Source organism: Hippoglossus hippoglossus, chromosome 13, assembly GCF_009819705.1.
Source record: "Hippoglossus hippoglossus isolate fHipHip1 chromosome 13, fHipHip1.pri, whole genome shotgun sequence".
NCBI classification, from domain to species: domain Eukaryota; kingdom Metazoa; phylum Chordata; class Actinopteri; order Pleuronectiformes; family Pleuronectidae; genus Hippoglossus; species Hippoglossus hippoglossus.
The window spans coordinates 10,925,296-10,935,999 of record NC_047163.1 but is presented as its reverse complement, the minus strand read 5'-3'; the positions used below and the strand labels follow the sequence as shown (position 1 = coordinate 10,935,999).

Here is a 10,704-nt window from a genome sequence, read left to right as displayed (position 1 = left end):
AATGTTTTATATCATCTAATGTGATTTATTTTAATTCCATTGCATCTTCACATTCTCACCTAATTCCATCCAATAAAATCTGACTGACAACAAATCCTTTTTCCTTACAGCATTTTATCTCATATCTTTGAAATTCATGAGAATAAAAAAACCTACATACTGAAGAAGTTATGTAATTTAAACTAATTTCACCTCAATGTCATCTAATTTAATCCAATTTAATGTAATGGAAATGTGATCTGTTCTCGCTTCATCTGATTTCCTCTGATAGAATCTCATCTCATCTAATCTTGTTTTGTCTCGTCTTGTCTAATCTCATTTTGTTTAATCTCGTTTTGTCTCATTTCATCTCGTCTAATCTCGTGTCACTCACTCAGATTCTTACTCACACGTTACTTTACTTGAATGCCTCCTGGCCTTTCAGGTGAAAAATGCCTCGAATGAGATTTTGTTGCTGAGGCTGAGGAACCCCTGGGGATTTGTGGAGTATCGTGGACCCTGGAGCGACAAGTGAGGAAGCTTCCTGTTTGTGCACGTTGTAAAGCAGAGCACACTCACTCACTCACACACTCACAGATAACGGAGGCTCCACAGATGCTGAGTTTCTCTCTGTGACCTCAGGGCTAAAGAGTGGGACGCTGTGGACAAAGCAGAGAAGGAGCGTATCGACCTGAAAAAGAGAGAAGATGGAGAGTTCTGGTAAGTGGCAGAAAGTAAAACACCCCAGTTTACAGCACCATACAAACTCTCACAAACAGAAACCCTCATTATTACTGTCACACCGTCATCAGGATCAGTGCTGAGGACTTCTGCCGCCTCTTCAACATCGTGGAGCTCTGCAGCTTGAATCCTGACTCTCTTGACATGGCAAACGCACCTGCCTCTCCATCCACGCCTGCATCCCAGGCTGCCTGGACCATCAGTGAACATGAAGGACTCTGGGTACCGGGGAGCTCTGCTGGTGGCAGCCGCAGATACCACAGTATGTTTAAAGCTTCACATATGAACAAATATGCATTCAAGCTGTACCTGGATCATCCCTGTGATCACACTCCTGCTGTGTTTTTTTCCCTCTCAGAGACATTTTGGAAGAATCCTCAGTTCCAGTTGATTCTCAGAGAGCAGGACCAGACCGAGGAGGAAGAAGAGGAAGAGGACGAGGATGATGAAGACGACGAGGTGGAGGTGACCCCGGAGGAGAAGAAAAGAGTGGAGAAGCAGAAGCAGAAAGCCAAACAGTGCACGGTGCTGGTGGAGCTGCTGCAGAAGAATCGCAGGCAGAAGGATAAACTCAACTTCCTCTACGTAGCTTTCCACATCTACAAGGTCAGATACTATCCATTCATTCAGCATGATGGAGCTCAGCCATTTTATTCTAGTGATACTTATATGTTTCTCTGTATTTCTTTTGCAGGTTCCTGATGAGGTGAGTAAACATGTTCAAAGCATCCAAATACAGATTATGAGTCTGAGACATATCCCCACCACACATTGCGAGTGCTGCCAGCCGCACCACAGAGCTTCCTGTTGCTACCCCCAAAGCAGGGACCTTCTGGTGGGGGGGGAATGATTTTCTGCAAAGGTTCCTAGTTCCTTGGGAAAGTTCCTGAGGTGAAAATGCAGATTGTTGTTGTATCCCAAAAATACATGATGCCTTTATATTCTTAAAAACTTTATAGAGGAGGAACATCATATGAGACTTTATAATACAAACCCTGACTTGCAGTGTAATTCTGTTGTGTTAATAAAGTAATATTGAAATACAGACTGGTTATGGTACACGGGAAGAAAACATTGAACAAATAGATTAAAAAAAATTGTTTTTGTGAAAAAATGGTCGTCTACAAGATACAGATCAGAAACAAGACCAAACTAACATCTGGTAAATATTGTGTTAACATTCTTACTTTATATTTAATTACACTGTAACTCTGACTCGTTAATGTATAAAGAAAGAGAGAACAGACACGGTATATCACAGCCCACGTACATTATCATTACTGTGTTATTTAAATTTCATGTTGCAGTTTCACTCATTGAAAAACATTATTACTTTGTGTAGGAGAAAATACAATATATATAAAAGAGAGGCAGTTAATCACAGCCATACGAGAAGGACTAATTATCACTGTGTGTGTCATAATAAAGAAATGGGTCTATAGTATTGAATATTTGTTCGTACCTGACACATTCATAAAACAACAAAAACCTATTTGTGTTGATTTCACAGTGAGTGTAAGGTGTGTGTGCTGTCACATGATGTGGGACTTTTTCCTCTCTACTTACAAAATAAATACATTGCTGATAAAATACTTTTTTGGGAGATGCCCAGTGGTTTTTCCTTTGTTCCTCAAAGTCCTTTCTTCCGCTGCACCTACATTTAGGTACCAGTTGAAACCAGTGAGTATTTCATTTGTATCTGATTCATACAATCAAACTTGTGTTACTGAACTTTCCATTGATCCGTACAGCTCCAGGATGTGTGTCTGGGCCACGACTTCTTCGTGAACAATCGCCCTGTGGGTCGTTCTGGGAAATATCAGTCTCAGAGGTAAAGATTACTGATTATTAGTTTATATTTCGAACTTTGTCATATTTTTATGATTATTTTTTTATGTAAACGTGCTGTAGAATTTAAATACAATCAAATAAAACTGTATTATCTAAAACCCCACAAAAATATGACAATATGCAAACAGATATCACAACAGAGACAGATCATAACCACACTGAACAGTAGACATTATTGCACATGGTTCTGATGGTGGCAGCTGTTCAATATATCTCATTAACTTTGTCCCACAGGGGTGTGTGGAGGAAGCTGCATCTGGACCCGGGTAACTACATCATCGTGGGATCCACCTATCGACCCAACAAGCCCGGAGATTTCTTTGTCCGCATTTTCTCCAAGACTGGAAACACTCTGGGGTGAGATCCAGGAAATTTATCATTGAGATCCTAAAACACTCGAACTTGTGGCAAGTTATAATATGCATGAACTCAAGTATGGGACTTAGGTGTAGTATTTCCAATTTACAGGAATTGTAATTAACTTCACCAATTAATCCTAATGTATCAATATCAAACGTTATTTATAGATTTTTATTTATTTGTCATTCAAACTGTTCAAACTGTACAAAGGTTAAATTTAAAAGATCCTCGCTAGCGATTTGATGTGGTGTTTTTACTGCAGGACTCAGGAATTCACCTGCTCCTCTGGCTTCCTCCCGGTGAGTTCAGCTTTGGTCTGTACATAAAAAAAACCTGAAAACAATAGACGACCAAAACACATGCAGTTTGTTTATGCTTTGTTTGTGCTGATCAGGTTATGGCGACTCCAGTCACCCCGGAGGATCACAGCAGAGTTAAGAAGACTTTTGATGAGGAGACCGGACCTGTAAGAAATCCTCATCCTCCGCGTCATCTCCTTATCAAATAAAAGTTGGAGTTTGATGCGTTTGCTTAAACAATCAAATGTGATTTATTTCTCTATCTTTCCCCGCAGGATGACAGACTGAACGCGAAGATGTTCATGAAAATGTTGAACTCAGGTGAGAGTAACTTTTTTTTTGCTGCGATACTTGTAGTGGCCACTAGATGGGATCAAAGTACTGATGTGTTAGTGTGGAAGTGGTCTAGCTTCTCAGAGGTCAGCAGTCTAGACAGAGGCTCACAGCTGCAGCCTGAAGTGAGCGGAGTTTGGTTAAGTAATGAAAGTGACTACACTTGTCCTCACCTTCAACTTTCTTCAGATGAATCTAATTTAGCCCAATGTTCTCTCTCTCCTCATCAATCTCCTCACAGCTCTCGACAGAGATTACCATCTGCCCCTGGAGACGTGCAGACAGCTCATCTTTGGAGAGGACGTATCCTTCTGTCTCACACTCCAGCCTCCCTGTACTTCCTTACAACCCAGGCTCAACTTTGACTGCACAATATATATATATTGAGTTTGGAGATTTAATGAGTTTTTGATACGTTAACGTTACAGCTGTTGCTGGTAAAAATGTGATTGACCTTGATCAGCCAGATTCACACCTTTGACCTAGTTCGGTCCCAGGGTTGAGTCATCATGTTGCCTAAATGTTTACTGTAAAAATTCTTCTGTCTGTCCTCTGTCCTGTTGAGACGTCCCTAACTCTGTGTGCAGACTAAAGGAAGCTCCCGTCTCAGCCGGGAACAAGCAGAGACCCTGCTGTCCAGTGTGCACAAACTGCAGGTACAGCACAGTGTGTGTTTATGTGTGTGTGTGTGTGTGTGTGTGTGTGTGTGTGTGTGTGTGTGTGCGTGCGTGCGTCTATCTTTAGTTATAAGGGCCAATTTTGGTTCAATACCATCACTGTGAGGACATCGTGACGTTGTGAGGACATTTTGGCTGGTCCTCACAAACTCAAAGGGCTGTTTGAGGGTTAGAGTTAGAATTAGGTTTGGGGTTAGGGTTAGTTAGGCATTTAGTTGTGATGGTTAAGGTTAGGGTAAGGGGCTAGGGAATGCATTATGTCAATGAGTCTCCCTGGGTCTTTGTGTGTGTGTCATTATTACTTATATTAATCCCGCTCTCTCTTTCAGTCCATCTTTTTCCAGTTTGATATGGACTCTTCTGGGACAATGAGCCCCTTTGAGCTCACCTCAGCACTGGAAGCTGTCGGTACGGACACACACACACACACACACACACACACACACACACACTTCACACCTTGGTTCACGTCTGTTTTTTCCAGGAATGCAGTGTGATGGAAAGGTAATTCAGCTGCTGTCTGAGCGCTTTGCGTCCGGAGAGCTTCACATGCCCTTCCACAGTTTTGTGTCATGTTTCACCAGACTGCGCAAGCTCTTTGGTAACACACACACACACACACAAATCTTTTTATATATCTCATGATACAATTATGATTACTGAGTCTTTGTGAATACACTGGATGCAGTCATTTCCTTCCTCTTCCCCTCAGCTCTGTATGATTCACAGACCAGTGAGGAGGTGAAAAGCAAAGGGATCAATGCTGTGAGTATCTGGTGACATATGATCTATCATGTTCACAGTGACTTTGACCTGAACCAGTTTTTGACTTCGCTCCCCGTCCATCTGCTGTCCCTCTATAGTGGCTCCTGCAGTTTGTGATGCTGTGAAGATGCTTCATGAAGACGTCTCCACACAGTCACTGAAGGCTGTTGATTCCAAAACAGAAACAAATTTCACAAGACTGCAAAACTGTTCTTTATTATTATTGTTCTTTTTAAATGTTCCTTATTACAACTATGGCTATGACAGTTTATGCTTTGCTGTGCCTTTTAAATTTTTTTTTTTATCTAGCTTCATCTTTCAACCATTCTCATACATTTCGCTATAGTCTTGATTTAAAATGTAGAGTTCTTGCTGGATGACGGCCAACAGGAGCCAGGCTCAGGGGCCCATGGGCCAGAGCCTCTGTTTGAAGTGTAGACCGTATATAAAGATGGACGAGATGACGGCTACACCACTTAACAGTCCAGCAACCCACTGTCTCATAATCCATCTATGCAGAGTTTGTAGCCCCATCATTTAAATGTATGTATTCTATTGTAATACTATTATATAAGTACTCATTACATATACTATCATATTTTAATAAACTGTCAAAATATTAAGTAAAATAATAGCGTTACATTATTACATATAAGTTTAAAGCTGTCTTAACTCTCTTTGCCATCTTTCAAAAGCATTGATGATCAAATAAAAGAAAGTGCTTTGACATTGCTTTGAACACCTGAATATAATCCACATTATTAAACCATCTCCTAAAGCATTCATCATATTCTCAAGTTGCTCTTTTTTGTAAAAGAAATTGTTTATTGCTTCAGCTGAGAATAGAAAATGTGTTTCTAAAACTTCTAATAAAATGACACACAACTGCAATTATACAACTGAAGAAAAATAACTGCTACCCCAACAGTTTACTCATCGGTACACGCATGATCATACCCTGGGTAATAACTGAGCGAATGCTTGCACTCATTGAAACACACACACTCAGTGAGTAGCTACTGCCTGCCCCACTGAGGGTGTGAGGGTGATGTCTCAGCAGCGTTACACGCACCATCTCTATTCTTATCGCACTGACGCCACGTACAGCGTCAACACACAATCGCCCCCTCCTCCACTACGTTCCCTCACTCCCTCCATCCATCCCTCATTCTTTCTCCCCCCTCCTGTTCTCTCTAGTAACTGTCTGAGTCTCACAATCCTCAGCCTCATTCTCCCTGTTACACACCGGCTGACATATACACACACACACACACACACACACACAACACAAATGTCCTTTCTACACGTTTCTATTAATAGCACCTTTGCTCACACACTAATTCCTGTTCATCGTTAGGTGAGTACACACAGGTTGCCCTCGGCAACCGTCCATCTACATTGTGATGGAGAGAGGAGAGCGAGACAGGAAGGACCCACAGAGAGTGATTCTCATGGCTACTCAGTGTGGGGCCCTGTTGACTACCACTATACAGGGAGGTTTCATTCTTTTCACCAGTATCCCCAAAACCAACCAGTATTCTAAAGATACCTCTTTCAACTATAGCAAAGATTCCCAGGTGCAAACCTCTAAAAGGTAAATATTTTCTGTCTTTTTCACTTGAGTCCAGAATCCAATACAACTGAAGTCAATTGTGACCGAATCTTCAGACATAATAAAACAGCTGAAAAAACATAACATGCCTCCATAGTGCTTGTGTGGTGTCATCCAAGTGTCCGCAAGCCCCGACATTCACATTTGCCTCAAAACGGCGTCATTTACACCTAAAAGTCCACTGATAGCCTCCTCTGAGACGCGTTCACGTACGGACAGGGACCTCGGAACACCTCACATACTCTCGCCCAAGAGCACACGTCACTTCTGGTTGTGGACTTTTAGGCTTAAAACACAATGTAAATGACGTCGTTTCGTTTGAATATGAATATCTGGGCTTGCCGTCTTGTTTTCATTTGTGGTTCCTGATGGTGGAGGGAAATGGTTTCAGAGTAGCAGCATTACTCTAGATACAAGAACCTCTCCTGAGGGCCCCTCCTCTCCCGCACCTGTGAGAGCCTTACAGGCCTCTTACTGTGTACTTATTCACTTGATCTCCTACACTTTGTTTTAGTAAACACATTTACCACCTAGTTCTTACCTGAAGGTCTCATACTATAGTGAAGCTTTGGTTTAGTCCCTCAGTTGTTTAGTGCTTATTGTTGGTAAGCGTTGCAGTTCTTCAATGATAGAGAAGTGGGGAAGGGGTTAGCCTTTATTGGATGGTGACAGAGAAACAGGAAACATGGGGATAGAGGAGAGGAATGACATGCAGTAAATGGTCCACCAGCCTGGATTCGAACCAGGAACCTGCTTCTTGAGAGCACATATAAATGAAAATGCCACAAAGAGAATAATAAGCTCAGTATTAACAGCCCTATCTATAGCAGGATTTACTGTAACTGGGTCCTCTTCCTCATTCGGACTCTTTATTTCCTCTTTTCTCTCTCGCTGTTGATTATTTTCTTCAACAGCAGCTGTGCTCATCCTTCCACCTGCTCCTCTCCCTCCCCTCCCGCCCCTCCAGTCGTCCTGTGGGATGCGAGGATGCTCTGACAGGCTTGGCGTCTGTTCTTGGAGATGCTGGTATTTTTGTGCCACAGCGGCGGGGGCTGGTCCAGGAATAGTGCCGAGTTGTAGTGTATACTGTGGAGGTGGGATCTGGGGAGGGCTGCGATGATTTGAAGAACTGCGAGATTTTGAGCCATTGTATAGACAGGAGGGAGACATGGGAGGATTGCGTAAGTTGGCTCCCTGGCTGTAAATTTAGCCCCCTCACGCATTCATTTCATGAGCAGCACTATCTCTGTCGTCAGAGCTGGGATATTTAAAGAGTGTGTTGGCATGGGATGCAGGGTGTATTTATCGTGCGTGTTTATTTACAAGTCGTGAGGAAGGATGGCTGATCATTTGAGATGCCATGGGCGGCGTTCATTCGCAGACCAGCACCTCTTCCCTCTGCTCTCTGCTCCTCATAATGTTGCTGCTATTTACTTTCTGGGTGGCAGATTGTTACAGACGCCGGTGATCAGGTGTTTCAACGTCACTGACTGTGCCACAGAAATAATGCGGTGATGCAACGTCTCACTGAAACTTCAACTTTCACTTCTTGTCCAACTTTATGGCACGAATACACTTGAGGTGATTAAACAGCAACTAAAGACATTTCAGGTTTCTGTTTTACCCTTTGTGAAAAAACTATACACCATCTTGTTCAGGTCAGGAGCTTCAGTTAAAGTTCACACTGTGAAAACAATGGAACAGTATGTGGGGGGACGGTTTTCTTCATAACCCTATAAAGAAACATCCCCTGAATTTGCTTTACAAAGCTTTATATTTAGTTCCAAATCAGAACCTCACTGTTTTGATTGTCTCTCTCCTCGCTGGACATCGTGGAGCATTCAGTTACAAAAGGGACAAATATTTCCCTCAGTTGGCAGAGACCAAAAACTAAAATAGACCACTCATAGATATTAGTTCTTTTTTCGGCAATGTTAAAGAAGGTGAAATCATGTTGTTGATGCCAAACTTTTAAATCTGTTCTTTTCTCTCACTATCAGCTGCCATTTCAGTGATTTGCTACAACCCTCCTCCTTCCCAGTCACCTCCGGTCTCCATATTCAGAGTCCACTCATCTCATTCAGATCCTCAAGATTCTCCAGATCCCATCAACCACCACCAGTGTCTAGACCCAAGGGGCTTTCCTATACTACACACGGCCCAACACCATTAAAACCATTAAAAGGGGTCTAGGCGTTTTCTTGTGCATGGCAATACATTTGGTTCATTTTTCAATTGAAGTCACCCCTGATTGAAGTAAATGTACATTACACTTGTAGTAAACTGTCTGTGAGAGTTTGAAGTTGAAGTTTTACAAGTGAAACATATCTCAGCAGCAGTGGGAACCGTTTTTAAATCATTTACTCCTGTCAGAGTTATAATATTAGATGAGATGCATAACTGCAATTAAAAAGAAAGGGATGTAAAGCCTTGATCTTGAGGTGGTGGATAGACACCGAAGGAGGGACAGAAATCAGCGTGAGAGAGAAGGGGAGAGACATGTGGGAGTCAAACCAGGGACCAGTTGCTGAAAGTGTATGCGCCCATGATTTCTCTCTGGCATGTATGAATGACATGTAGCACGCGCGGTAGAGGAGGATGGAGGCAGCGGGGGTTAATCAATCTGTCGGAGGGAAGGTGATTTCAGAGCTTGCCAACAACTGAATCAGATGATGAGAAGCGGATGTGCACAAGTGTCAGAGAGAGGGAGGATGCAGAGAGAGGGAATGAGGTGAGTGGCACAAAAGCTAAAAGAAAAGGGTGAGGAGTGAAGGAGTGAAGGAACAGCGTGTGGGCAGAGATGACCAGAGAGGTGACGGGGAGTCTTGGACACATGCAGGCTTGTGTCCTCCTGATATGTGCAACAAACACACACAAACACGCACACACACAAAGTCCTCTCTTCTAACCCCCATATTTTTTCTCTCTCTCTCTCTTCATTGGATCTCACCCTCTCCCCGTCCCTCGTCCTCACCCACTCATTCCCTTTATTCCTATCCCTGTTACTGGTCCCTGAAAAACTAGAGCATTCCTTATGTAAGGAGGAGAGAAGAAGTGGGGAGGGGGGGCGTGAGCAGAGGAAAAAAGGTTGAAACAAAGCCTTCTGGGTAGAGAAGAGCAAACAGAGAGAGTGAGTAGGGGGAATAATGAAATTGGCACCCGCACTTCTTATCTTCTTCATCCTCATCCAGGTGGAAGAAGCATTTTTAAATCTACTTAGATGACGGTTGAAATACAACACAAGCCAGCCTTGAAGTGCAGCTTATTTGTACAGTACAGGCTGTTTGTATTAGTATCATATTTCATACCTGTTGTGGTCCAGAGAGTAAGAATGCAAGTGAAACAGCCACTGTGATGTTTAAATATAGACTTTTCAGCTCTGATGGTTCTTTCAGGTTTTTACCGGTTGAACATGGCCTGTAGCTGTCTCACTCGTGAGACTATGCAAAAACATAAAGTGGAAAGTCACTTTAATCTTTAAGTTACTGTTTCAGGAGTTAAGCCTTGAAACAAAACTGTCCCGTGTACACAGACTCTAGTGTTTGACAGTTTCTCTAGTAGACTGTACATTTGTGGTTTTCTCTCATTACTTGAGTATTTTCATGCTAAGAAACTTTATACTTCGGTTTATACACCACATTTCCAGGGGAAATATTGCATTTTTTACTTGGCTACATTAGGGAGACAAAGTTACTTTACTGATTCAAATTGAGCATATTCGTATATATCATGCATCATTGTTGATTATACAAAAATAGTTTAAACAAATTCGTTGTTTTATTTCGGTATTGAAACATTTGCTTAAGGCAACGTTGAAATACTCACAAATTCCACTTGTGTTAGGCGAATAATGTAGGAGCTGGTGTTATATGTAACAGGACCACTATTTCTCAATGCGTCATCGAATAAAGCTGTCCGATTAAAATTTGCATGTAAGACCACAATCTGCTTCTGTCCATAATAAGTATGTGTGTGTGTGTGTGTGTGTGTGTGTGTGTGTGTGTGTGTGTGTGTGTGTGTGTGTGTGTGTGTGTGTGTGTGTGAATGGGTGTATGAGACATACATTGTTAAGAGCTTTGAGAGGCCC

General features: G+C 42.3%; 1 protein-coding gene across 1 annotated transcript in view; it reads left to right on the top strand.

Annotated features, from left to right (window-relative positions):
* Positions 1–5,873, top strand: part of capn12 (calpain 12) — a 12,905-nt gene extending 7,032 nt beyond the window's left edge. Inside the window, exons 7-22 of the mRNA XM_034603316.1 lie at positions 425–510; positions 622–699; positions 792–982; positions 1,079–1,326; positions 1,415–1,426; positions 2,472–2,551; positions 2,806–2,928; positions 3,194–3,230; positions 3,326–3,397; positions 3,506–3,551; positions 3,805–3,866; positions 4,151–4,219; positions 4,570–4,648; positions 4,725–4,841; positions 4,953–5,005; positions 5,104–5,873. Of these exons, the coding sequence (XP_034459207.1) occupies positions 425–510; positions 622–699; positions 792–982; positions 1,079–1,326; positions 1,415–1,426; positions 2,472–2,551; positions 2,806–2,928; positions 3,194–3,230; positions 3,326–3,397; positions 3,506–3,551; positions 3,805–3,866; positions 4,151–4,219; positions 4,570–4,648; positions 4,725–4,841; positions 4,953–5,005; positions 5,104–5,130 (1,380 nt within the window). The 3' untranslated portion in view covers positions 5,131–5,873. The remainder of the gene's footprint in view (positions 1–424; positions 511–621; positions 700–791; positions 983–1,078; positions 1,327–1,414; positions 1,427–2,471; positions 2,552–2,805; positions 2,929–3,193; positions 3,231–3,325; positions 3,398–3,505; positions 3,552–3,804; positions 3,867–4,150; positions 4,220–4,569; positions 4,649–4,724; positions 4,842–4,952; positions 5,006–5,103) is intronic.
* Positions 5,874–10,704: the final 4,831 nt, after the last annotated feature.